Consider the following 27,812-nt stretch of genomic DNA (forward strand, 5'->3'; position numbering starts at 1 on the left):
CCTTCGGCTCCTCAGGATAACTGGTGTTGAACATTTCTTTGCCTTATTTGGCGGCGACACTTCAGAGGGGCCACAGCCTGCCATTCAGGTCTTGATCCTCACCCGGAACAGCTGCTCCCATCCCAGGATGCACTTTGCTCATATAGTTCTCCCTGCCTGGACTGTGGGTCATCCTCACACCCATCCAAACTGTGCACATTTCTCGAGGCCCAATTCTAGCTCTACTTCTTCACAGAGTCTTCTTTAAACACACACACACACACACACACACACACACACACACACCATAGTGTATCTCCTGGACCACCTTTTCAATACTAATTACATTATAAATTCTTATATCATTATTTATCTTTGTGTGTGCATATGGTTTGTTCCTAAAATAGACAGAAGGCTGCGTAAGAGCCGAGCCTGCAGTTCATCACTTACTCATTCAACAGGCACCTCAGAAACACCTACTGTGGGCCCAACATTTTGCCCCATGTGATCTTGGATTTGGGTAAGTGCTATGAATGTATTACATACTCAACATATTGCTTCCATAAATGACTGAAGGGTGGACAGTAAGTTATAGAGCTATGAGATAAGAATAGCATCGAAACCACCAAGCGTTGAGAGGAACACAAGGGTATGTCTGCACGGGAAAGAGGGCCAGGGCTCCATGAAGGCAAGTCATAGTCAGTGTTTCTAGCCTATTGGGGATTTGGAACAAGCTAATGAAGTATTTGGGGCTTTCCAATGTATGTCAGAGAATCTTTTTGTTGCATTGTGTTGTGTTTTTCCCCTTATCAAAGAATCTTAGTAGATGGACCATCACAAAATCTTCAGGCCAAGTGACATATCAAGGACCACCGTGGTGGGCAGAATCAAAGGCGTACCCCATGCGATTCAGCCTCTGGTGTTACTCCCAGGGTTAGGTTGTTACATGAGGACATGAGGGATTTGAGGACATAAGATGCAATTACTAATGAGTTGACCTTAAAATGGAGAGACTACCCAGGTAGGCTTAACCTCATCAGTGAGGTCTGTCAAGGCAGAGAGAGTTTCCTCCAGCGCAGCTGGTCACATTCAACGCATGAGAAGGGTCTGACTGTTGGGAGCTGGAAGATGGAGAGGGCCAGGTGGAAATGGCCTGAGAGCATTTCCTAGGAGCTAAGAGCAACCCCTGGTTGACAGCCAGCAAGAACCTGGGACCTCAGTCCTACAGCTACATGAAACTGGGTTCAGCCAACAACCGGAATGAACGTGGAAGCAGATCACCCCAGAACCTCCAGATAAGAGCTCCGCGCAGTTAACAGGTTGATTTCAGCCTCGTGGACCCCAAGCAGAGAACCCAGGTGAGCCCACCTGGGCTCTGACCTACGGGACTGTGAGGTAATAAACAGGGGTTTTTGTAGGTCACCAAGTTTGTGGCAATTTGTTACATAGCAATAGGGAGTTAATACAACTACAGAACCCCAAGCCCCGAGGCTCCAGCCAGAGCCAGTGCTTACGCATGAAAGTTGTGCTGAAGGTAAAAGTGAGTAGGTGTCACGAATTGTGCCCACTCTCTACGATAACCGTGCAAGAAAAGCATGAGCTTAGAGGTAAAATAACACGCCGACCCCATCCAGCCAGTAAGCACTTTCGGAGATGGCGACTGTGAGTCGAGATTCTGACCTGCCTGAGTCTACTCTACCCTGTTTCCTTTCACCGAGAAGGCAGTGCTGCGGCAGTCAGGGGTTTGGCCTTAGAGTCTTCCAGTCCAACATACAGGCACTTGGTTTATGACACAGAGGTGTCACATCAGAGCAGTGAGAAAAAATGGGGGACACCTGGATTTCCATGGGGAAAAAAGGAAGTTCAACCCCTCCCTCACACCATTTTCAAAAATATTTCCAGGTATGAACGATAAACCAATAAAGGTTTGGGAATAAAGTGTAGGGGAAACATTTTAAGATCTTGACTAAGGAAAGGGTTTCTTAAACACTACACACACACACACACACACACACACTCAAAAGCATTAACCATAAGAGAATACTTGATACATTTGATTACATTAAAATTAACTTCTATTCATCAAAAAACACCATTAAAAGAGTGAAAAGACAAACCACAGAGTGGAAGAAGGTATTTGCAACATAAACGGCCAATAAAGGACTAGTTTTTAAATTATATGAAGAATTCCTACAAGTCAGTGAGGAAAAAGCAGATAATCTATTTTTTTAAAAATGGGCAAAAGGCTTGACAAGGCACCGTACAAAAGGAGAAATGTTCAACAAATAGGAGAATGGGCTCAACCTTATTAAGTATGTCAGGGCAACACAAACTAAAACTGCAATGAGTCAACACAACGTAAGTTAAGGCAGCCGCCCTGGGAAACTATGGTGTGGTCTACAAAGTTGAAGATAAGCTTCCCCAATGACCCGGAAATTCCAGTCCAAGGAATATGCCTTAGAGGATATGTGTGCACCAGGGTACACACCTGAGAATATTCTTACTGGCGACCAGCACGCCAATCCCATACAATGAAAGAATAAACAGTGATATATCTGTAATGGAAAATACCACACAGTCTGAAAACAAAAGAACTACAAATATATGTTCAATATGGATGAATCTTGCAAACAGGTAATATGTCACAAAAGATATATAATATATAAAAATTTATATATAAAAATACTTATATATGATATATAATATATACATTTATATATAAAGTGTATATATAAAATTCTATTTATATAAAGTTCAAAAGCAGGCAAAACTCAACACAGAGGATAAACTCTGAAGAAAAGCAAGAAAATTATTACTCTTACATTTGGGGGGAAATAGAGGTTGTGTTTGGAAAGGGATAAACAGATGTCTTAGTCTGCTAGGGCCGCCATAACAAAATACCAGAGACCAGATGGCTTAAACAAGAGAACTCTAATTTCTCATAGTTCTGGAAGCTGGGAAGTCCAAGATCAAGGTGCCAGCCGGTTCAGTTCCTGGTGAGAGCTCCCTTTCTGGCTTGCAGACAGCTGCTTTCTCACTGAGTCCTCCCACGGTCTTGCCTCTGTGCTTGTGTGGAGACAGTGAGCTCTCTGGTGTCCTTCTTATAAGGGTACTAATCCCGTCGTAACTAGTGGCACTGCCTCATGACCCCAGCTAACCCGAATTACCTCCCAAAAGCCCCATATCCAAATACCATCGTGTTGGGGGTTAGGACTTTTAACACACGACCACGGAGGGCACACAAACACTCAGTCCACGGTAGCAGGGCTTCTGGGGTGAGAGGAGTATTCTGTAGCTAGTTGGTACTTTACAGGGGTTCCCTGTTTTCAACCGTTCATGCCCTTCCTGTATGTCCTATAGTTCCTTTAAAAAAATAAAATTATAGAACTGGGTTAACTCGAGAATTTTCTATTTGCTGCCTCTATGATCTCCTAAAGTCTTTCAACCTCTTTGAGCCTTTATTTCTTCGTGCATGAAATGGGAATAATAGCTACCTCTTGGGATAGTTGAGAAAAGAGAAATTTAGTACTTAGCCAGTGCCTGGCATGGAGTATAGCCAATGAATGCAAGTTTTAAAAAATATTTATTTCATCCATTTAATTATTTATTCATTCACTCATCATACATTCGCCCCCGCCCCCCCCCCCCAAAAAAAAAGAAATGTACTATATGCTAAGTAAGTACTGGGCTGGGTTCAGACTGAGGTTGCAAGAGAAATGAGACAAATATCTTTCCTCTTGAGACACGTGAGACGTGAGTGCCCTCTGCTGGAGCCACGGAGAAAATCTTTCCCACGTAGGGCTCTGGCTTTTTCTTTTCTCCCTAGTTAAAGATGCTGGGGGAAAAATCATTAGCTCAAAAATGTTTTTTTAAAGATTTTATTTATTTTTAGAGAGAGGGGAAGGGAACGAGAAAGAGAGGGAGCGAGACATCAATGTGTGGTTGCCTCTCGCACACCCCAAACTGGGGACCTGGCCCGCAACCTAGGTATGTGCCCTGACTGGGAATTGAACTGTCAACCCTTTGGTTCACAGGCATACGGTCAGTCCACTGAGCTACACCAGCCAGGGCTCAAAAATATTTTTAATATTATCAAATAGTGAGTCAAATGTAAATTTGAAGACATGATGGGATGAAGGATTGCTGTTAATTTTTTTTAGGTCAGATAATGGTCTTATGAATTTTTTTTTCCAGAATCCTCACCATTTAGATAGATGCCAAGCTATTTCCAGATGAAATGACATATCTAGCATAGCAGTCAGGGCTTAAGCAGCAAAATAGAACCAGTAGGAGATATATGTTGAGAGATTGCTTTTGCAAGGAATCCCTTATGTGCTTGTCAGGGCTGGACAGGCCAGTCTGAAATCCACAGGGCAGGCTGTCCCAGTGGGCAGGCTGGAGCCTGAGGCTTGAGCTACAGCTGCTGTCCACAGGTGGGGCTTCTGCTTTTTCAGGGAAGCCTTGGTTGGCTCTGCTCTTAAGGTCTTCCAACTAATTTAGTCAGGCTCGCTAAGATTACTCAGGATAACTTTCCTTAAAAGCAACTGGTTATGGGCTTTAATCACATCTACAAAATCCTTAACAATATCTAGATTAATGAATAACTGAATATTGTAGTCAATTGACATACAAAGTTGACCATCACCTCTGTGAATTGACTCGCAACGACACAGAAAGGAGGATGTGGATGGGACAGGACTAGCCAGGCCTCTCCGTGGTTGGACCAGTGGGCTGGGTCGGTGTAGCCGGCCTACCCAAGTTCTTCGTGTGCCTGGTTTGGGGTTTGGTTTCTGATGTCAGTAGCTGCTAATGATTACCTTGCTCATTGTTGGACACCCATGACCTTGTAAGATGGCCAAGGCTTACTTAGAGAGTTACCTTGCCATTATCACAGGACTTTGAAGAAATCTGAAAACAGCCTGGGGCTGCTGGGGTAGGAGTCTCAAAACACTTCTTCAAGGACCCACTGTCATTCTCCATGCACAGTGAGGAGCACGTTCTAGGAAGAGGGAGCCCAACTGCAGGAGAAGCCACGAGACCTGTAGCTTATAGCAGGATAGGGGTGAGTGTGAGGTGAAGTGGTTGAGCAGGGCCTTGAATGCCAGGCTGGGAAGGTTGGACTTTATTCTGTAGAAGAGGGGATTAAAATGACCACTTGGAGGACTTTAAATAGGGGTGACTGAATCAGATGATGAACTTCAGAAAAACAATTCGGTAACTGTGGAGAATCCAAAAGGACTTCCCAAATTGGATTTAGTGAACCACTGGGGAGCTTGAGTTTAAATGTGGATTCTTGCCCCTCCTCAGACCTGCAAATCAGGTTCTCTGGTAGTACAGACAGGAAACGCCCTTTTTGAAGTTTGTTTATTTATTTATTTTTAAAGCTAACATATATTTGGGGGAAAGAGATGTACCGATCATAAAGGTAGTGCTTTGAATTTTCACAAGCTGAACACAGTCACGTAACCCGCACCCAGGCAAAACAGAACACAGGCAGCTCAGAAGTCTCTCTTCACCTCGTCACTGCAACCTCCAAGGGTAAACATGTTCATTACTTCTAACACCCAGATTAGTTGGCCTGTTTTGAACTTCATATAAATGAAATCACACAGTATATACTTTGTGTCTGACTTAGTTCATTGTTATCTGAAAATGTATCCATGTTCATGTAGATGCCCGTTGACTCCACTATAAAAACTTCTACAATTTACCCATTTTCTCGCTTGTGGGCCTTTGGGTTGGCTGTTCCCAGTTTGGGCCTCTTAACCACAAAGACATGAAAGTTCTTACTCATGTCTTTGGCTTTATAAATTATAAAGCAGGCTACCACAGTCTAAAGACTAATTTGTTCACTATCCCCTAACTGGGCCCCTTATAAGGCATTGTGCTAGGAAAATGCTCTCAAGGCACGGCCAAGGGGCTGCCCTCACAGAACTTACTCCAGCTAGTGCAAAACTACAAGCTAAGTGGACAGAAAAATGAGTCAAACAATTGTGATAACAGCTGAGGAAAACAAAAAGCTGATCTACTAAAGGGACAGGGGACTGACCTACACTTCTTACATGGCAACCAAACAATGAGTATGAACAGAAGGAAGAGTGTTCTTGGCAGGACAGAAAACATGCAGAAGTCGTAGAACAGGAGAGAGCTCGTCCTGGTCAAGGCCAGCGTGGCTGAAACACAATGAAACAGGTACAAGAGGCGGCATAAGGTGTGTTTGGACATAGGGGCGTATGATGCACGGCCTTGCAGGCCAGAGGAAGCAGTTTTGATTTTATTGTGAATACTGCAGAAAGCCATTAAAATGTTTTAAACAGAAAGATGTGATTTGATTTTTTTTAAAAAAGATCCCTCTGACTGATGAGCAGAGAAGAGATTTACATGGATCAACAGAAAAAGCAGGTCACTTAGGACCCTGCTTAGAACAGTCCTGGCAACATATGCGGGCACAGAGCTTAGAGGAAAAGACTACAATAGATTTGGGAATTGTCAGTAAAACGGTCACCATCTTCACCAAGTTGCGGAAGGTAACACGGCTGTACTGGGACAAGGAGCTATCCTGCCTGTGCCCTGATACGACGCATCAGGTGCGCAGGGTTTCTACCGAAAGTGCATAATCCGAACGTGATCGTGGGGAAAACGACAAGACATCCATATGTACAGGCATTCTACAAAACAACTAGCCTGTATTTAAAAACGTCAGCATTACGAAAGACAAGGCAAAGCTTAGGAACTGTTATGGATTTAAAAGAACATCAACAAAAACTAGACACAAAACTAAATGCAACTGGTAATCCTCCATTAGATTGCGGGCCAGGAAAAAAAATTAATTTACTCTAAAAACTGTAAGTGGGACAATTGATAACATTTAAATAAGAACTACAAATTAAATAATAAGACTACTAGTATTAATTTCCTGGTTTTGATCATTGTATTGAATATGGAAGATAATGTCCTTGTTTTTAGGAAATAACACATTTAATAGTGTAGCGATAAAGAAACGTCGTGTCTGCAATTTCCTCTCAAATGGTTCGGAAAAAAATGATAGAATGACAATGCAAACATAAAATGTGAACATTTGGGGAATCTCAAGAGAAGCGTTTATGGGAATTAACGTGTATTAGTTCTGCAACTTTTCCGTAAGTCTGAATTACTTTAAAATGAAACGTTAACAAAATTACTGGGGTAATTTAAGGAGAGAAAAAAACCTAGTACTAAGCCATGAGTAACATTGAGACAAAAATCGAGAGAGCGGTGAGTAGTGGAAAATGGAAGAATGTTAAAAAATGAAGTCAAATGGAACGTTGACAGAGTTACACTGGAGTCATAGCTTCCGTGCTCTTCTTCACCCTAAAGTACTAAGACAACCTGCAACTCCAGCGCCCGATCTCCGAAGGTGATCTCGTAGTTCGGGTTAAAGAAAAACCAATTCTTCTCAAGCCGGCCCCGCCATGTTTCCCCAGCGAGCCTGCGTGCGAGTGCGCACGCAGCCACAATTCTAACCAATCGGTGGCCACGTCGGCATCCCGTTCAGCGCAGGGGCGGGGCGGCCTACTACACATGCGCAAGATTGGGAAGGCCCCCTTCCTTCTCGCCGAACGCCGCCAACATGGTGAGTGTGGCTGTCGTGGGCTCCGAGTCTGGCGGCCCTGCAGCTCCACCACCACCTGGGCGGGGGCGCGGAATGGTGCCCAGCGGGCTTTACGTGCGCGTGGTGATGGCCCCTGGGCGGGTGGAGCCCGACATTTGGGAGATTCCCGGGCTCGCGGTTCACGAGCGCATGGAGGGCCCTGCAGGCCTGGCGCGCCTGGGACAGGCGTGCGTGTCATCGCCGCCAAAGCCGCAGGGCCGGGCGGCCAGTGGCCTTGCCTGGCGGCTATTCCCAAGCCGCGCTAGGGCACGGAGGCCTCATTGGAGACCGGCGAAACTCTAGCTTTTGTCGTCGACCCCGCCTCTGCGGATTTCGTCCATCCAGGTCGATCCATGGCATTTGAGCTTATTCCCCTCAACGTTCTTTTTCGCTGTGCTGAGCCACGTTTCCTGTAAACTACAAAACCTTATAAACTGTGGAGAATTTTTAGAGAGTTTCACTGTACTCCCCCCGGCTCATTTTAGGTGTTCAGGCGTTTCGTGGAGGTTGGCCGGGTGGCTTACGTCTCCTTTGGGCCCCACGCCGGGAAGCTGGTCGCGATTGTAGATGTTATCGATCAGAACAGGGTAAGTGTGGGGGATATGGGTGGTATGCAGTACAGGATGGTAATGGTCCCATCGGCCCCCTGAGGTAGGAGTACTGTGGCCGACGGCTTTATTTTACGTTCGAGAAAAATAGTGCACACACAGTAGGCGTTTCAAGCACAGACTTGAATTGGTCCAGTGCTACTGGGTTTGAGTATTAACCTCTGTCGCTTAAACTAGCCAAGACCTTTAATGGGTAAAATATCGGTGAGGTTTAAATGTGTTCCTGTGTATAAAGAGAGTTCAGAACAAAGCCGGACACAAGGAAAGACTTCGTTTGCTGTGGTCAGCCCCTTAGTTTGAGAACCACAAATAAGGGGTTGACCAAAGGCTGTGAAGAACAGTAAGTAGTGTGTCGGGAATGGAAGGATTGAAGACTTAAAATTGTCAAGTAAATTATATGCAGTTGGGTTATACTACTAATAGTACTGTTAATAGTTTAGTCTTTTAAAAGCAGTTAAATAGCAGGGATTAGATTCCAAAAGGATATAATAAACTATCCGTTTTGAGTGCTGCTAAGTTTTGCACTGAGATCTTGATTTTTTATTATTGTTATTTTTTAAATATTCTAGGCTCTGGTTGACGGACCTTGCACTCAAGTAAGGAGACAGGCTATGCCTTTCAAATGCATGCAGCTCACTGACTTCATCCTCAAGTTCCCACACAGGTAGCTGTCGCCAGCCACACCCTCCTGGCTGTTTTTTTAATTTATTTTTAGAGAGGGGAAGGGAGGGAGAAAGAGAGGGAGAGAGACAGGGATTGGGCATTGCCCTGACTGGGAGTCGAACCAGCAACATTTTGCTTTGCCGGAGGATACCCAACCAACTGAGCCACACCGGTCAGGACCCAGCTTTGTTTATACTAGAAAAAGGTGTAATTTAGTTTAATTCAAAAAAAGCGTTTTTGTTATTTTACTGGTGTTCCCTTGAGAATGTAGTAAATGTTGAAGTCGAGAGCAGTTGAGAAGAGGAATTTACAGTGCAATAGACAGGCATTATCTCCTTTTTAAATGTGATCTGGTAGTTCTCTGGCTTTGCCTTTATCCAGACTTGCCATTCTTTCTCTTTCTCCTAGTGCGTTTCTTTCAGGATACACACAACAAAGACTTTCCTAAGGAATTCTGGTTTCCTGTTTATACTAATTCTTGTCTCCTAACACTCTAGCTGTCCTTAGTTGAGGTTTCACATCAGTTATTTAACGTACATCATCTCATAACAGCTGGTGCAGTGGTTCTGCTTGCAAGGACTTGAGACAGTCAGCGATAGTTTCTCATACGGCGCAGACTGGAAGTTGAAACACTGTCACCGTGCAGTCATCTCACCACCGTGACGACTGGCTGTGGTGGGACGCGTGCTGTGACCAGTTTACTTTTAAGCACACCAGGTTTCAGTGCTTGAAGTATTTGGGAGGAGGTTCAGAATGGTTGTACTTGGATTCCATGATGTTTGGCCAAAAATCTTTAAGCGTTTTGTGCAAAATGAAAACATTAAGGATTAACTTCACTGCATTCTGTATGAAAGGAGATGGCTTTCTCCACATCCACTACTCTAGAGTGATATTCTAGACACACTGGAGGTCATTTGAAAATCCTGAACATGGACCGGTTTGCATTTTTTTATTGTGTGCTTGAGATTATAGGCGTCCTGGCTTAGTGAACACCAGCTAAGTGAGTAGAGGGTGCGTGTGCTCTGGAGGCAGCCAGAGCCAAAGGTGTATCAGATGAGAAGGGTACTTTTGGCATCATTTTTGCTTACATTTTTTTAACTTGTGGGGGCACGGATTCTGCTTTTCAGAGGGCACGAAGCTGTCCTTGAGTCTGTGTGGCTTCAAAGCTGACTTCTTAATCTCTGGCCTTGGCTCTCTCTAGTGCCCGCCAGAAGTATGTTCGACAAGCCTGGCAGAAGGCAGATATCAATACGAAATGGGCAGCCACGAGATGGGCCAAGAAGATTGAAGCCAGAGAAAAGGTAATGGCTTATGGTCATTTGAATTCTGACCTCTTCTTTTTTGGAGGTTTGCAAAATGATATGAGAGATTTTTATTTGTTTTTAACAGAAAGCCAAGATGACAGATTTTGATCGTTACAAAGTCATGAAGGCAAAGAAAATGGTAAGTTTTTAAGTTACTACAGGATTGTTATTGTTACATCTAAGCTTGTTTGTCTGGTAGTTCTGTTTGCCGAAGCTTAGTAGACCAAAGTTGAATTCTTAGGGGTCTGAGACATAAGGGTTGTCTCTTATGCATGATATACATATATATGTCAGTGTATATGATAATAGTTTTTGTATCATGTATAATAAATATGGACTTTGAAATTTTTCAGAGGAACCGATTAATCAAGCTTGAAGTTAGGAAGCTTCAAAAGGCAGCTCTCCTGAAAGCGTCTCCCAAAAAAGCACTTGCTGCTAAAGGTTCAGCTGCAGCAGCTGCTGCAAAGGTTCCAGCCAAAAAGGTGACCGCTGCAGGCAAGAAGGCCCCAGCCCAGAAGGCTCCCGCCCAGAAAGCCGCAGGCCAGAAGGCAGCGCCTCCAAAAGCTCAGAAGGGTCCGAAAGCTCCAGCCCAGAAAGCACCTGCTCCAAAGGCATCTGGGAAGAAAGCCTGAGAACATAAGAGGCTATTTTAAAAGTAATAAAGGTTCTTTTTGACACGCTGGCAAATTACGTAATTGTGGGTTAAAGTCTGTTGGTTGGGACAGGGATTACAGATTAGGTTGGTAGTCGGGCAGTTGATGTAGTCTTTAGAAAAAGTCCCTTCCTCTCCCTGCCCAGTTGCGGGCAGTGTAAAGCCATCGCAGCAGCTGGTGACCAGTTACATGTTCTCACGGGACGTCGTGAAAGTGGGAGCACCGGGCGATTTTATTTTCTCGTGCAAATATAGTTCCCATAAATACATGGAAATCTAGCAGCTTTTGATGCTTAAGGGTTTATATTTCTTTAAAAATATACTAGGAGTAGATACAAACAACATAAATTCTGGCTGCCCATCATTTCTAACTGAAGCTGGTTTCCTGAACCCGGCTGGGGTAGCAGACAGTCACTCTCAGTTGGTGGTGTTAAGCGATAACAGTGTAAGAGCTTCTGCGATAGGGGTGAAATACAGGCAATTCTGGGCTACCTGTCCTGGGGTGAGGGGTGAGGAGTTGTCTAGAGAAACTGGGATCTAAGCCACAACCTAAAAGTGTTTGTAAGGGGAAGGGTGGTATGACCCTCAGGAATGGCAACTGCAGAGACAACAGGGTAAGGAAGCAGAGTAGATCTGTGGGGGACTTTAGGGAGCCGCGGGGCAGTTTTAAATGGTCTGGTACCTCAGGTGTAGGTCATTGTGCTATTGGAGTGAATCTTGGGGGACTGACACTGGCGACGGGCAGGTCGGGGCTACCCAGCTCAGCGGTGCTCCTCACCTTGACAGCCGTCTATACCGCCTAAGTGTGGGTGGTGGGCCGTTCAGCAGGCCCGAATGGGGGTTCTTACTGGTTTTTAGGTTTCACTGCTGCTACCTCTGTCCCACCTCCTACTCTTGGATTCATTTTTTCATTTTTACTTACTGCATCTTCTAGTATTTCTTCAGTTAGCCTTTGTGAACAGCTGGCTTGCTCGTTTGGAAGTGGTATATTGCCTTCAACTATTCTCTACAGCATTTCTGGTAGTAAATGTATAGCCCCCTCCCCCACACCAGCCAGTGTACTTCAGTTCTAACACTTGACTCTCAGGAGTTAGCATCACACCCCACCTCAGCCGCCGGGCACAAGTCCCAGGCCTTCCATGCTTCCGGCTGACCAGCTGTCAGTTGGACCTCCTACTGAGGTTTGATAATTTATTAGAACGGCTCATCACAGAACCCCGGAAAACACTTGACTTAGCAGTTTCTTACAAAGCGTAACTCGGGAACAGCCAATGGAAGAGATGTACACAGGCCAAGGTGTGAGGGAAGGGGCAGGGAAGGGTAGGCCCTCTCCAGCTTGCAACCCTCGGTTCAACCTTGTGTTTGCCGACCTGGAAGTTCTACCTCTTAGGGGGTTTTATGGAGGCTCACACAAGCACGATGGATTAAGTCACTAATGTGACAGCTCAATCTAGCCCCTCAGTGGGGTTGGGGTGAAAATTCAACCCACATGGTTCCACTTCTATGGTGGTTTCCTCTGTTGACCCCAAAGCTATTTAGGAGGCACGGGTCATTAGCATACAAAAAGATTCAAGGGCTTTGGAAGCCTCGATCAGGAACTGGGGACAAGGACCAAATAAATACCATAACACGTGTATCTGTGATAGATTAGCTCTTCATAGAGTCCTGGTTTCAAAATGACTTTGCTTTGAAGGACATCGTCTAGTTCCCCCGCTGTCACTCTGGACCAGATACTGTTGGAAATGCAGTCGACCAAGTCATCTAAACAGGATGAGATTAGTCTGGACATGAGTTGGGTGCTTGTGGGATGGCCCCGCAGAGATGAGCGGGCAGGCCGACACAGGTCTTTAGCTCACCTGTCTGCACAGTGCCTGTCTGGCAGGAAGCACTACTTCCCTGGTTTTTATCACATGGACCAGACGGAGGTAAGGGAGAGAGACACGAAGAAGGTGCTGTGCACACGGGTGCACTCGTTCTGTGGAAGGACGAGCTGGGCAACGACGGAATGCATATACTACGGTCCCGTGAGACCGATGGCGCTGAGAAAGTCCTACCCCTAGTGACATCATAGCTGTGCTAACTGGCGGCTCGACGCATCCCGAGTTCCTGCCGTTGCGGGGCAAACATCTGCACTGCCGGTCGTGTGAGCGTGTAGCACAGAAATCAGGTGCAGCACACAGCACTTGATACAAGCGGCTACGTTACTCTGCATGTTTACTGTTGGTTGTTATTTCGCAGCGTACTCCTTCAACTTATAAGAAAAGTTTGCCGTGAAACCGTATTTCCTGTGACGTGGGCACAGCCTTCCTCGTCTCGTGTGTGCCACATGTCTTGTCGAGTCATTTTCTCTTGTGTTTGGTGTAACCTCACGTCTGCATTTAGTGTAGCCTAGGTGGGAAGTGGCTCTAAAGTGTGCAGCAGTAACGTCCGAGGCCTTCACACACCACTCACCCTCACACAGGCAGTGTCCCGTCCTGTCGGCCGCAGTCACACTAAGAGCCGGGCATGGGCATGCATTCTTCAGCCTTCCTACTGTGCTTTTACTGTAGCTTTTCTGTTTAGATGTTTACATGCACAAGTACCATTGTCACAATTGCCTGCAGTGTTCAGCAGCGCAGTAACACGCTGTACACGTGTGGAGCCTCGGAGCAGTAGACTCTACAACAGGTAGCCTAGGTGCCCAGCGGCAACAGCAGCTAGGTCTGCAGGTGCGCTCCTCTGACGTTCGCAGGCCGCGGTGTTACCTAGCGATGCGTTCGTCAGGAGGTGTCCCTCCCTCCCCGTTAAGGGGCCCGTGACTACAATGGTAATGTCAGCAACAACAGAGCTAGCACTTACTGGGACTTACAGTACAGAACCAGACGTTCCAAGTGCCTTCTTTACACGAGTAGACGACTCAGTTAATACCTGGAATTCATAAACTGGAAACCATAATCATTCTCCACTGAGAAATTGAAGCACAGAGTTAAGTAACTTGCGAAGGCCGTACAGTGAGTGAGTAGTGGAGTTAGCATTTGAACCCGACAGCCAGACCCCAGCCTTAATAATGAACCTGGGTTACAGTCAAGCAGGTGGGAGATGGACTGTAAATTCACAAGAAGCTTAAGTTACCGCTACGGATCGGCACAGCCAGAATTCAGAGCATCACAAGGAGTGTGAAGTGGAAGCTCTGTCCTTGAGGAACAGATCCCCGACTCGAGGTGATGTGGCCATAAGGCATAGAGGAAATGACCGAGAAGAGCCCCTGCTGGAGTTGTCCTGGTGGGGTGCGGGTAGGTCTGGCTCGGGGGAACCATGGGGAAGGGCCAGCCTCCAAGCTTCCTAGACAGGCGCTGAGAGCTGCAGCTGGTCCCGCTTCCGCCTTGGCTGAGTTCTGCCAGGCTGCCCCCACTCTCGGTGAGCGGCCGGGGATTCCACGACCCCCGTTTCCCCAGGGTGGCCCGGTGTACCGGTTTCATTTATTTAGATCTTAATTTCTTTTAGCAATGTTCTATAATTTTTACTCTTTGGGTCATTTACACATTTCCTCATATTTGTGTCTAATTATACCATATCATATTTTTGATGCTATGATAAATAGTAAATTTCTAATTTTCATGAATAGTGTATAGAAATAGAATTAATTTTTGTATCTTGATCTTATAGGCTGCAACCTTGCACAACTCACTTATTAGTTGTAGTAACACTTGTAGGTTCCATAGGCTTTTGTATTCACAAATAACAGCCATTTTACTTCTTTCCAATTTGGGATGCATGTTCTTTTTCTTGACTTATTGCACTGGCTAGTGGCCGCAGACAATGTTTTCATGGAGAGCCAATCTCTCTGCCATTGGCCAGGTGAGGGAAGTGCAGTTCCAGACTTTCATTTTGCTGATACATGAAGAGAATCCTTGACAGGTGCAAACACTACAGTTTCCCACCTCTGCTGATTCACTTTGCCATGTAGCTGCCTCCGGGTCAGCGCTCCCTGTATTCTGCCCCTCTGCTGAGGCTGTTCTGGGAAACACTGGGTCGCTTGGCGCATGCTTCCATTTTTCTTTTCTGACTGCCCATGATTCCAGTCACCCTCCCAATTTGGGGGTTTTATTTAGGCCTATCAAAGCTTTCAGTTCTCCCTGTACCATAACACCAAATATAAGCCTGTCCAATTTTGTTCTCCTTCAAGTTAGTCCCAATGGCAATAACTGGCTGAAACTCTTTAGGGTTTGTGGCATGTGTGTGTGTGTGTGCATCCATACGTGTGTGCCCATCTCTCTAGACTCACGGTAGCTGTTTATTTTTGACAGGCTTAGAGAAAGGGCAGTATGCAAATGTAAGCCCTTACCATGCTGTCGTCTCTGGGAACCTAATTCTGTTTAAAATGATCGTTCCGCATAAGCTTTACAATCCCAATACCCCAGGTTTTATGAAATGGACTTTCTGTGGCGGGTCTAATCTGTGGGTCAGGCAGCCTCCACCCTGGTCCCCACTGATTCTCATCCAACACTGAACGTGACTGGCATTTGACGAGTGTACATTGAGGTGATTACGGTGCTCGACTTCCAAACATAAACACACACACACACACACACACATGCCAGCCATGGTGTCAGGCAAGCTTTCAGATGAAAGTTCAGGGACTGACGAGTGACACCTGATGGAAGTTCATGAGCGATCCCAAGCCAGTACCACCCAGCTCCTGAGTTCCTGATTCTCCAAGAAACTTGGAGAGGTAGTAAATGTGTTTTGTTTTCAGCCACAAATTTTTGGGGTGATTTGTTATGCAGCTCTAGACACCTAATGGACTCTTCATGATAGGAAGAGTCCTATCATGATACCTATAGATACGTATGGACTTTACGCTATAGTTGACCAGTAACTATGTCTAATTCCTGTCAAAGGAGTAACAAACTCCTGTGATAGAAGCAGACATCGGGGTCATACTGTTTTCTAGCAGTGGGAGGCCAATTTCCCTGTAGAGCTCTGAACTGGTTGGAGAGTAGGAGCCCTGTATCCGGAACTCTGTTCAGTGGACATTTCAGATGGCCAAAGTCTATTCATATGGGCGACCACACGGGCCAGAAGCGGTCACTGGAGTAAGGCTACTGTTAATGCGGTCTTTTCAGAAGCGTGGTTACTATGGTAAGGCACTATGAATTGGCTGTTGGCCAGTGGGTGGGGCTATCACTGATTGGCTGACTTTCAAGGGTGTTTGTCACTGATTGGCTCACATTCGTAAACTTGAGGTTGCTATTGATTTGCTAATTTGCAGAAGCATAGTTGCCAGGGGTCAACGAAGTGAGGTTGTCACTGGTTTTCAGGGCATGGTTCTGACTCGAAGTTATGTAAATTAATGGAAATTGTTTGTGGCTTGGGACTTTGATCAAAAACAGTCTTTCCCTTTCTTGAATATATTTTTACGAAGTGCTTTTAATGTTTTCTCTTTTTTCCCCTTCTGTCAGCTAAACCTCCAGGAGACACTGTAAGAGATTATCCAGATCTTTATTTCTGCAAGCATGATTTTTTTTTTCAGCCAGTGTCGACATTTAAGTTATTTTAGTGCCAGTGACGGTCTCCCCCGCCCCCCACCCAAGCTGTAAATTACGGATTTTTTTCCGAAATTTATTGGAAAAAGCTGATCCTGCCAGGGTCAAAACCGTACTAAATCATTTAACATAGGGTATGTCCTGTATATACAGGACGCCTGGCAACCTTAGTCACCATTATTTTGGTTGTTAAATGGACCTGCCCCAAAAGGTACTGCACATGTACAGTTCCTAAGAAGGAGGAAGCTTTATAAAGGAAGGTGGGAACCATGGTTTTCCTAAGGGCTGCCCCGCCTAGAACCCAAGCAGGATCCTCGGCTTGGACATCTAAGAGATGACACAACAGGAGCCATTCTCCCCACACCTGCACAGCCCAGGTGACCCTCGGAGGAATGGCGGCCGACCGCTGATGGGGCAGTCTATTACCTGTGGCCCCACCTGTGTCTAGAGGTCGAAGTCTGAGCGGAGCGAGGCTGTATCAGTGCTGTGATACTCCAGTTCCGAGTTGGTTCCAACCGCTGCATCTGGTGGAGGCACCCGCCCCACCCAGTGGCGGCTCAGGCAAGAACCCGCCCACAGCCCCATCTCTTCCGCAGGGCGGGCCCTCGTCACGTGGGTCGGCCGCGGGGACCATCGAGGCGGGCAGCCTCCGAGCGGCCTAGAGGAGCTCTGGGCGCGCACGCGCACTTCCGCATCGGCTGTTAGCTACCAGGTTTTCGGGGATCGGAGAGCAAGAGTGTGGGTTCCAGCGAGTTCTACGTGCCAGGTCCGCTCGGTGATGGCACTTTCGCCTTCCCTGGCTCGTCGTCAGCGCCCCCGCCCCTGCACTCGGTCCCGGTGTTGGCTTGTCGCTCCCTGACCTGGGGCGCTGGCGCCCCGGCCTCGCGGACTTCCAGAGCCCTGGTCCAGCCCCCTGCCCACGGGAGCGCGATCCTCTTTCCCACCGTAAAGAACTGGCGCAACAGCCTCCTGCACACGGTGCTGATGTTTCTGTGCTTGGGTTCCTCTGCTTCCCTGGGTGGAGATCCCGGGGGGGTCTCGGTCGGCATAACCCACCGGAACACTATTTTACTCCTAATCCGCAGCCAGCCACTCGTGTCCCTCCTCCACAGGCATCTTTTTTGGGGGCGTTAACATCATGGTCCCTATAAGAGCTTTTTAAGGTTTGTTTGGATCCAACACTAGGGGCAGGGTTGTCTCAGTCCGCCTAGTGTGACTGGGCTCAGGAGCAGTCGGACCGAGCAGGCAGATGGGGGTTCGCCCTGAGGCCCCGGCGGAGCAGTGTTTGCGGGGGTTGGGGCGCTGAGCCCTCGGGGGCCTGCGTGATAGAGTGTTCCACCAGTGCCATCAATGAGGAGACTGGGAAGGTCCCAGGCGACAGGGGGGTGATGCAGGACTGAGCTCCTTTCACTCATGGCTCTTCCTCTCTTAGCTTCTAAGGTTCTTGCTTTTCCAAACGCTGAAGACAGTGCACGAAGCCAGGGAACATCAGCCATGCTCCAAACAACTTGGCCTCAGGTGAGCTGAGCTTCTTTTCCGACTTGGAAAAAATCACATTAGCTATCGGTTCATTGGGAAAGGACCAAGAAGGCCTAACGTGGCCAGGCTCTGGTTTTCTCTCTGATGAGTCCATCCCCAGAGCTATGGCTGTAAATACGTGGTGGAGGAAATAAGAGTTTTGTGTATAGAGATGCTTTTGGAAGTGTAGGTTTAAGTGTAAAAGGGGGACCCAAGCCAAGAAATTCTCCCTTACTGTGGAAATCTAGATAATGTGCTACAAAGAAAAGTCACCCGCTGAAATCAGAGAAATTCTTCATGGAAGAGGTTGCCCCACAAACTGGGGACGTATCCCACAGAGACCGGCACCGTTCTTTCCATATACACTTTCTGAACGCTAGGTGCGTGGTATGGGATAATGCAGACGAGTTCCCTTTCCTCATTAGCAAAATAGTCTGCAAACAAATGAGCAAGTTAATACCATAATTGCACGTTGCTAACGTGGAGCTTCTCAAGAGTGTGAGCCACTGGGCAGCGCCTGGGAGCTCAGTAGAATTGCAAACTCTTGGGCCCCACCCTGGACTCAATCAGACGGAGGAGGAGGCTACCTGGGGTCAGGAATCTGTTGTTAAAGCTCCGCAGTTGATTCTTGTAAACCTCCAATTTGAGAAAACTCCATGAAGCCGCCTCCGAAGGTAATGATCGGGGGAACCTCACATGGAGGATGAGATAGAAACAGTCTTGGGAACTACTGAAGAGAGAACTTTCCAGAGAGAAGGGCAGCAAATGGAAAGCCCCTGATTTCTCACCCCACTTCCAGCAAATGGAAGTGGGGTGAGAAATCAGGGTGTTCGTTAGGAACAGGAAGAGATCAGAAAGTCGTTCCGTGTGAGGTGGGAGAAGTTGGCACATGTCCTACAAGTCACCGTGAAGACTTTGGTTTTCACTCTGGGTCCGTTCGGAAGGCACCGAAGTATTTTAAGCAGGGGAGGGGACATGGTTAGATTTATCTATTGAACAGGTTTTCCAGCCCTTTGTGGTGAGTTGTTTGTGGAAGGGTGTCAGTTAGGTGCATATCTCAGACCAGGTAGGAGATTAAGTGTTGTCCCTTTTTTTTTTTAAATTTAAAGTAGATTTCATTTTCTTAGAGAAGTTTTAGGTTCATAGCAATGTTGAGCAGAAAAAACAGTTTTCATGCGCTTCCTGGCTGACTCCTGCATGATAATCGCCCCCCACCAGAGTGGTACCTCAGTTACAGCTGAAACCTGCACTGACACGTCATTGTCACCACAGGTGTGCATCCTGTGGGTTTCAGATGTGTGGTGACATGTCTCCACCATTACGGCACCGTACAGAGTAGTGCTGTGGCATCACACTGAGTGTTTGCACAGCCCTGAAACCCCTCTGGGCTGTGCCTGTGCATCCCTCCCTCCCTCGCTCCCTGGCAGCCCTTGGTTTTTTTCACCGTGTACTGGTACGTAGTTTCCCCCTTTTCAGAATGCCATGCACGTGGAATTATATAGTGTAGCCTTTTCAGATGGGTTTCTTTCACTTAGTCATATTCACTTAAGGTTCCTCTATGATTTTTCATGGCTTGATAGCTTGCTGCTTATTTATTATTTTTTAACCCTCACCCAGGGATATGTTTATTAATGTGTGTGTGAGAGAGAGAGAGAGAGAGAAACATCAATTGTTTGCCTCCCATAGGGGACGATGTTCCAACCACCTGGGCCACCCAGCAGGGCGATAGGTTATTTTTCGGTGCTGAGTAATGTTCCATTGTCTGGATGGACCACAGTTTGTTTATCCATTTACCCACCGAGTGTTGGCAACGATGAATAAAGCTGCTGTAAACATCTGTGTGCAGGTTTTTGTGTGGACGTAGGCGTTCACCTCGTTTGGGAAGATTACCCAGGAGCGTGCTTGCTGGATCACATGGTAAGAGCACGTTTAGTTGTGTGAGAAACTGCCAAACTGTCTTCCAAAGCGGCTGCACCGGTCTGCGTTCCCAGCAGCGGTGAATGGCAGCGCCTGTTGCCCCATGTGCTCCCCCACATCGGGCTGTCTGTGTTCTGGGTCGGGCTGTTCTGACAGGTGCCTAAGTGGTGTCTCATTGTTTTAGTGTGCACTTCCCAGGTGACACATGATGTTAAGGCTTTTCATATACCTATTTGCCATCTGTACGTCGTCTTTAGTGAGGTATCTGTTCGGGTATTTTGCCCATCTTTTAATTGGGTTGTTCACTTTCTTATTGTTGAGTTTTAAGAGTTCTTTGTATACTTTGGATAACACTCCTTTATGAAACCTTTTTTTCCCCCAAATATTTTCTCTCTGTCTGTGGCTTGTCTTCTCATTTCTCAAAGTATTGTCCTATTAAGGTACGGTTTAATGTCCCCTTGTCATTTATTTCAAAAATATTTTTTCTTCAAAATATTCTCAGCTAGTCTCTCACACTTACTTTTTCAGATGGCTTTTTAATCCTCATCCAAGGATGCTGATTTGAGAGAGAGAGGAAGGGGGGATGGATGGGGGGGAGAGAGAGAGGGAGAGAAGGAAACATGAAGCTGAGAGAGAAACATTGATTGGTTGCCTCCCGTACGTGCTCCACCTGGGGATCAAACCTGTGACCTTTTGGTCTACAGGATGATGCTCTAACCAGCTGAGCCACCCGGCCAGGGTTCAGATGGCTTTAAATCAGGGGCATCAGCCTGTGGCCTGCAGGCCACGTGTGGCTCAGGATGGCTGTGAATGCAGCCCAACGCAAAGTCATAAATTTACTTAAACCATTATGAGATATTTTTTGTGATTATATGTCATAGTGTATTTAATGTGTGGCCCAAGACAACTCTTCTCCTTCCAGGGTGGCCCAGAGACGCCACGAGGGTAGAACCCTGCGTTAAATGCTCCCCAACCCCTGCGAGAATCTCATTGATTCCTTTGGTGGGGGGAGTGGATTTTATTGAATTCATGGGCAAAATTGGAGATAAATTAACTTTACAAACTTGATTCTTCCCATTCAAAAACACCGTATGTCCCACTATATTTCACTCTTTTATTTATTTTAATAAACATTCAGTTTTCTTCATCCTGGTCCTAATCATTTTTGTTAGGTATATTCTTAGCCATTTTTATATCAATGGCATCTTATTTTCTCCCATTTTATCTTCTCATTTATTTGTGATGGTATTTAGGAATGCTGATGATTTTGGTTTATTTATCCTATATCTAGCTAACTAAGCAAATTATTTTGTCAGTTTTAAATGTTTTTCATTCATCCTCTCGGCCCTCGATATTTTTAGGCACATACAGTCGGCTCTGTGTGTACGGGTTTCTTATCTGCATATTCAGTCAACCGTGGATCAAAAATACTTGAAAGAAAGTTACGTTGTTGCTGACGCGTGCTGTGCGTTCAGGCCTCTGCTGGCTGTATCTGTACTGAACACGTACAGACTCTCCTTATTGCCGCTGGTCCCTAACAAAACTGTGGAGCCGCTGTTCCCATAGCATTTGGACTGCATTAGGTGTCATAACTGGTCTAGGGGTGCTTTGAAGTATATTGGAGGGTATGTATAGGTTACGTGCACATACTGTGCCACTTTATATGAGCATCCTTAGATTTGGTGTCCGTGGGGGGATCCTGGAACCAATCCCCTGTGGATACCGAGGGGTGACTGTAATCATTTCATCGACAAAGCAGAGGTATTTGTGTTTATTCCTTTCCTATGTGCTGCTTTCCAGCCTTGCACGGAAAGCAGGACTCAGCTCGAGGTGAGCACTCTGCCACCAGCTCTAATGGATATGCTCTGGCATTTTCCTGTGAGGGTGGTGGTTGCTGTTGTTTTCTGATCCCCTTCATCCATTTACAGAGTCTTATTTGTGGTCAAACCATTTTTGAAGTTAATTCTTTCAGCATATTTACATTAAGCATCAAGTGTCTGCCAGGCAATATGCCGTGTGCTGGTAAAGCAGTTACGAACAAAACAGAATTCTTGCCTCATGGACTTATGTTCTGGTGGAGGGAGACAGACAATAACAAGTCCCCTTTGCTCTTGGGAAGATGGAGATGACCCAGATGGAGGCATGGGGGGGCGGGGCAGGCACCTTGACAGGTGGGACGGGGCTGTGCCCAGAGACGGGGCACTGCCAGCCTCATTGGAAATCAGGTGGTTCACCGAAGAGGCTGGGACAGGCAGGCTGCAGGTGTTCTTCAATTAGAGCTAGCTTTCTGATACAGCAAGAAGGTATAAAAAGAGATTTGCAAAATGCTGGGGACATTTTGGAGGGGTGCTGCTCCGCACACAGTGGAAGGTGTTGGGGAAGACTGAGGGGAAGTCAGGTTCGGGGAACAGGTGGGGCCATGAGTGTTTACTTCAGGTGGGCGGAGACAGGGTGAGTGGCAGCTGCCTGCCGTGGCTGGTGTATGGAGAATAAGGTGACCAGATTATGGAGTGCATGAGGCAGGAGGTGCCAGAGGGACATGGGCTGATGCAGTCACCAGGCAGAGAGCCCCGGATGCCAGGCTATGGGGTGAGGATGACAGCTGGGGCCCCAGAGCTAAGCAGATGGGAGAGTGTAGGGACTCCGTGTTTGGAGATGGGGACGCTGGCCGAGGGCAGGCTGCTGGCAGGGTGCTGGGTGCCCTTCTTGGTAGAGCAGGCCTTTCCCAGGGCCCCGAGCTGGGGACCCTGCAGCACAGACTGCCTCCCTCTGCCCCGCACTCAGAGTGTGAGCAGGGACCTGTCGTTTCAGGAGCCAGTGACCTTTGAGGATGTGGCCGTGCACTTCACGCAGAATCAGTGGGCCAGCCTGGACCCTGCGCAGAGGGCCCTGTACCGGGAGGTGATGTTGGAGACGTACGCAAATGTGGCTGCCCTGGGTAAGGCCGCTCTCCGTGGCTCTTGGTGATAGTTTGACAGCTTCCTCAGATGTTTTGGGGAGTCTCGTAGCCCTTCAGTTCGGTGACTGCAGGGGCAATTCTGCAGTCACCAGGCTCTGGAGATGCTGGCCGGGCAAGTCCCTGGCGCCCTTTGGTTTTGAAACTGGACTTCCTTCCATCCCAGGGAAGAGCGGGCTTTCAGGCCCTGAGGGGAAGGACTTCCTGGAGCCCTAGGTGCCCTTCCTTCCTCCACCCTGCGGCTGGCCTAGGGTTGTGGGCCGCCTTCTGAGGAGGAGTCTCCCAGGGTGTCAGTACGTGCAGCCTCCCCAGGGGGATTCCCTTTCTCCTGTGTCAGGGCAGGGGTGACATTTCTTCCTGTGGAGAAAGGCTGCCTCCCTGTCACGCCCTTGGAGCAGTGTGGAGCCTTTCCTCAGAACCCCTGGCTGGCTCACTTGTTCTCTTGGGGGTCCATTTCTCTCCCCCCCCAACTAGCCCGTTACAGAGAGGGCGGGCCAACAGGAACAGCTCTGGGTGTCTGCCTCAACTTGCCTGTCTTTTTTTTTCTTGCTGAAGTCGCCTTTCCGGTCCCCAAACCTGCTCTGATCTCCCAGCTGGAGAGCGGGGAAGCACCCTGGGGCCCTGACCCCTGGGCGGAGGAGGTGTGGAGTAGCACCTGTCCAGGTGAGTAAGGGAGCACAGCAGCGTCTGGGTGTGCCTTCCCGGTTTACTGGGAATGTTTCTTCTGCAGCAGAAAACAAGGCTCCCTGCTGTCCGTCGGGCAGCACCGGGCACTCCGACCTCTCCTGACTTGCAGCCCGGAGCCCAGAAAGACCAGTCCCGGGGTGCTTGGCCACATGCTTCCTGCACACCTGCATGGCCGTTCTCCCCCAGAAAACAGTGACCCGGGAGCTCCTCAACCACTTCATTCCTCACCAGTGGAAATATTTAATTTTATGCCAATTTTTATTGCAGAGTAGGGCTTCAGTCATATTTTAGGGAAAATTTGATTCTGTGGGTCAAACTGATTCATTGTGTGCCTCTGCTATGGGGTTCAGTTTAGTTTCCTTTTTGTGCATTTTAAAGTTGCCTATGCCATAGTCTTTAGGTTTACATTGTATTTGTCTTATATGGGGCTGCGTAGAAGGCAAGGACTGGCCATGCCCCCCAGCCCGCCCCACGACACTGGGCACAGCACTGTGCACACAGCCACCGGCCTCCCCAGGTGTGCCAGCCAGTCCTGGAGCTGTGGGTTACTTGGTTTTCTTTCCTGATGAAAGGAAGTTCCAGGCCTCACTTCTCACACTTACCGTGATTTTGTAAATAATGGTTTGTTTAGCAGTGGTACTGTGGCCTGGAGCTTTCCAGTTCCGCTTCTGTCCCAGCTGACTCTCTGCAAGCAGCTTTTATCCCAGAGTATTATGTGGGGCCTTCCTAAAGGGAATTGTGAGGCCATTCGGTGGAATTTGGAATTCGGGGTGGTTTTCTGGCCCACGGGGGCGGGGTTGGGGTGGGGTACCGGGATCCACTGTCTCCCTGCCTGTGATCCCAGCCTGCTCTGCCTCTTGTCGCACTGGGTCTGACGTCTGTGCCGTCTCACTGGTCTTTTTCCCCTTCCGGGTCTCTCTCTCTCTCTGAAAAATTGTCCATTTCGGGTGATCCCTCTTATCTGCCCTTTTCTTTTCTCTCTTTACCCCTCCTGCCTTCCTCCCCTTCCATTCTTGAAGTTCCCATTCTGCCCATTCCACCTGCCTTGTCCTTCCCCCTAGTCTCCCTTACAGGGGGCCCTTCCTGCTGTTTCCAGGGTCATTGCTTCTCCAGATGTGTGTTACTGTTTTTCTTCTCTCTCCTCTATGGATGCTGATAGGCATTTCATGGGTTTATTTATTATGATTTTGAAAGTATGTTTATTATAGCTGGGGACAGTGAAACAAGGGAGGTCTTAGGATAGAAGCAGCAACAAAGAGGGCCTTGGAGGCAGGTTCACGGGGTGAGCCTGGGATGAGCTGCTGCTGCCGCTAATCCCCTGGCTGCAAGTCTTTTGGGGTCCTTTAGCATTTGGGAGATGCGTGCCTGAGGGAGGGGGAGAGGAGGAAGGGAAAGGCGTGGGCGTGCTTCTGGGATGAGGAGCGTGCTCTTTAAAAAATCACATCCTACAAATGAAAATTAGGACCTCTGGGTCCTGTTTTCTGTGCAGCTCAGTAATTGTGGTTTCTCCCATCAGGTGGTGAGTCCCGGATCAAGGATGACGAGCCAGTGGTAAAGCAGGAAGCCTCCGGAGAGACAGAGTGGCCCAGGCGGCCGGGAGGCGGACTCACTAGAGATGTTTCTGAGCCCCTCGATTGTAAAAGCACGGCCCGGTGGCAGACTTTCGGTCTGAACCCGAATCTGATCCTTCGAGGGGGCATGAAGTTCTACCAGTGCAGCGTGTGCGGGAAACTCTTCAGATACAACTCCAAGCTCGTTCGGCATCAGATGAGTCACACGGGGGAGAAGCCCTTCAAGTGCAGGGAGTGCGGCAAGGCCTTCAAGTCCAGCTACGACTGCACTGTGCACGAGAAGAACCACGCCGGCGCGGGGCCCTACGAGTGTAAGCAGTGTGGCAAGGGTCTGAGTTCCAACACGGCCCTGACCCAGCACCAGAGGATCCACACGGGGGAGAAGCCCTACGAGTGCAGGGAGTGCGGCAAGGCCTTCCGGAGGAGCGCGGCCTACCTTCAGCACCAGCGGCTGCACACTGGGGAGAAGCTCTACAAATGCAAGGAGTGTTGGAAGGCCTTTGGCTGCAGGTCGCTCTTCATTGTCCACCAGCGAATTCACACGGGGGAGAAGCCCTACCAGTGCAAGGAGTGTGGCAAGGCGTTCACGCAGAAGATAGCCTCCGTTCAGCATCAGAGAGTTCACACCGGAGAGAAGCCCTACGGATGCAAGGTGTGTGGGAAAGCCTTCAAGTGGTACGGCAGTTTCGTTCAGCATCAGAAATCGCACCCGGAGGAGAGAAAGCCGGTCCCGACGAGTCCCCAGTGCCCTGCTTCAGCCCCCTCGCCTGGGCCCCTCCAGAGTCTCTGCCCGGCTCCAGCTGTGGCCGTTCCTTCACTGACCTTTCCGCAGGCCGTGCTCCTCCCTGCCTCTGGGCCTCTGTTCATGCTGCTGCCCACGTCTGCAGTGCCTTCGCCACCCGTCCAGATAGTGCGAGTCTTCCAGGGCCCCGCTCCCACCGTCAAGCCTTTCCCGGTTCCCCTCGCCCCTTCTCAGCCCCTGTGAACTTCACCTTGCCGTGCCTGTGGCTCTCACACCCAGCACATTTCCACCCTAATTGGAGTTTCACTTGTATTTTTTCCCCTCACTTTACATGTGTTTCAACTGTTTCAGCATACACTCCACTGTAATCTATATATTCAAAGACTGTATTCGTGTAGTTTCTTCTGGAGATGGAAGTACTTGACCTTGGCTTTGGCCCCTCTCAGGCTTGAACAGTAATGGCTGCGTCTGCACTGTCCGGGGATGGACTTAGAAGGGATGTGAGACGTTTGGGAGAGAACACACAGGCCATTAGAACAGCCCGAGAGAAAAGGAGTAGGCATTCTGACTCCTGTGGAGTAGAGGATTAGAATAAATTAGCAGCAGCAGACTTCAGAAATTAATGCAGGTTGTTTAGTGGACTGAGATGGTGTACGGATGCCATTGAAGTTCATTACCCTCGCCTCAGATCATTGAGGACGTCACACGTGTATGCAGAAGCTCGGGTGAAGTGCCCAGTGAGAAATAATACGTGTGCAGTGATAGCAATCATCTTACGATCGACAGTGAGCATCCCTTGAATCATGCAGTTTTTTTCTCTAGTCTTGCTCTTTACATTTAGATTTATTTTTTAACTTCGGTTTTCTAAGTAAATATACACCAAGGCATTCACCTTTGTTCCATTCATTGTGTGAGTTTTTCTTGGGGGGCATTTTCTGTTGGCAAGCAGTGCGTCCGAGTTTTACTTTCTCTGCATGGCGTGAACTGTAAATATGACTTAGGCAAGTTGCCACACAGCAGTGTGGAGCCGCCTTGGGGGGAATCTGAATAAGTCTCTAACATCGTTTCTTTTTTTTTCAATTTTTCAATTATTTTATTGTTGTTCAGTTACAGTTATCTGCATTTTCTCCCCAGCCCTCTACCCCACCCCAGCCAAACCCACCTCCCTCCCCTGCTTCCACCCTCCGCCTCGGTTTTGTCCATGTGTCCTTTATAGTAAGTCGTTTCCAAGGAATAAAGGGGGCTGTGAAATGGGTCTGTGGCTACATTTAAGTGATAGGACAGTGAACCGGGATTTTGGGTGGTTCCTGCTTTTGACCTTGATGAGGATCTTTTACAACTATGCGAAGAACTGTGTGAAATAATTCCTGGAAAAAAAAATCTCAACTTCATTACTAGCATTAATGTAAAGTAAATCCTTAACCCCTGATGGACAGGGCCATCTTTCTTTTTCTTTGAGGTGTTTTTTTTTTTTTTTTGGAAGTATTTTGCTATATAAATGTTTCTCCAAAGCACTTAACAGAAAACCTTTAAATTAGAAGTTCTTCAACTTCGTCGTGTGTCTGAATAACCTGGTGTACAAAGAATCATTTTCTGGCCTAACGCAGCAATTCTGATTTGGGATGACTGCAGACGCTCAGACCTCTGCCGTGGCGCGTGCTCGGAGAGACACTTTCAGCAGACAGTGCTGATGGGCTGTTGGGAGGCGTGCACCGGTAGAGGACTCGACGGCCTTCTTGCCCCGTGGGTGTTCAGGAGACAGACTTGTAAAAGTAGTTTGAGCCACCCCGTTTTAGGAGGAGAGAGAGGAGCAAGCGAGCTGTGGCCCGTGGAGAGTTCTGAGGTCTCCTCTGCTGGGTACGTGGAGTTGCCATCCGCTGCTTTTGCTCTTTATTGGCCCATTGGCTGAAGTAATGAGGAAATACTATTTTCTTATAAGAAGTTCACACACTTCCAACTAGCTCTTAGGTTAAAGAGCACAGGACGGATGTGACAAGCGAGTTAGAGCAGAGACAGTGGACAGGGCAGAGGGTGCTGGGAGCAGGGCAGCCTTGGTTGTG

General features: G+C 47.9%; 2 protein-coding genes across 7 annotated transcripts; both read left to right on the plus strand.

Annotated features, from left to right (window-relative positions):
* Positions 1-7,525: 7,525 nt before the first annotated feature.
* On the plus strand, positions 7,526-10,874 carry RPL14 (ribosomal protein L14). The gene is made up of 6 exons (XM_053929267.2): positions 7,526-7,591; positions 8,095-8,196; positions 8,787-8,881; positions 10,082-10,181; positions 10,270-10,323; positions 10,538-10,874. Exons 1-6 carry the CDS (start codon positions 7,589-7,591, stop codon positions 10,814-10,816), a joined length of 633 nt encoding a protein of 210 aa, XP_053785242.2. The 5' UTR covers positions 7,526-7,588; the 3' UTR covers positions 10,817-10,874.
* Positions 10,875-16,987: 6,113 nt separating this feature from the next.
* On the plus strand, positions 16,988-27,200 carry ZNF621 (zinc finger protein 621). 6 transcript variants are annotated; one of them, XM_045200111.3, is made up of 6 exons: positions 16,988-17,127; positions 17,794-17,879; positions 19,726-19,796; positions 22,592-22,734; positions 23,308-23,415; positions 24,956-27,200. In XM_045200111.3, the coding sequence occupies exons 4-6, from the start codon at positions 22,701-22,703 to the stop codon at positions 25,993-25,995; spliced, it is 1,182 nt and encodes a 393-aa protein (XP_045056046.2). In that variant the 5' UTR covers positions 16,988-17,127; positions 17,794-17,879; positions 19,726-19,796; positions 22,592-22,700; the 3' UTR covers positions 25,996-27,200. The 6 variants fall into 6 exon arrangements, with proteins under 6 accessions (XP_045056046.2, XP_053786235.1, XP_024421956.2 ...); XM_053930260.2 differs by having other exon boundaries at positions 16,988-17,339; positions 22,608-22,734; positions 24,956-27,199; XM_024566188.4 differs by having other exon boundaries at positions 22,608-22,734; positions 24,956-27,199.
* Positions 27,201-27,812: the final 612 nt, after the last annotated feature.

The sequence above is a fragment of the Desmodus rotundus genome, chromosome 8, assembly GCF_022682495.2.
Source record: "Desmodus rotundus isolate HL8 chromosome 8, HLdesRot8A.1, whole genome shotgun sequence".
In the NCBI taxonomy this organism is placed as follows: Eukaryota; Metazoa; Chordata; class Mammalia; order Chiroptera; family Phyllostomidae; genus Desmodus; species Desmodus rotundus.

Coding starts and splice junctions, on each gene's coding strand:
- RPL14 (XM_053929267.2), top strand. Junction 8,197..8,786: donor ATGTTATCGATCAGAACAGG/GTAAGTGTGGGG, acceptor TAAATATTCTAG/GCTCTGGTTGACGGACCTTG. Junction 8,882..10,081: donor ATCCTCAAGTTCCCACACAG/GTAGCTGTCGCC, acceptor GGCTCTCTCTAG/TGCCCGCCAGAAGTATGTTC.
- ZNF621 (XM_024566187.4), top strand. CDS start 17,856: ATGCTCCAAACAACTTGGCCTCAG. Junction 17,880..22,607: donor TCCAAACAACTTGGCCTCAG/GTGAGCTGAGCT, acceptor CTGTCGTTTCAG/GAGCCAGTGACCTTTGAGGA. Junction 23,416..24,955: donor GTGGAGTAGCACCTGTCCAG/GTGAGTAAGGGA, acceptor TTCTCCCATCAG/GTGGTGAGTCCCGGATCAAG.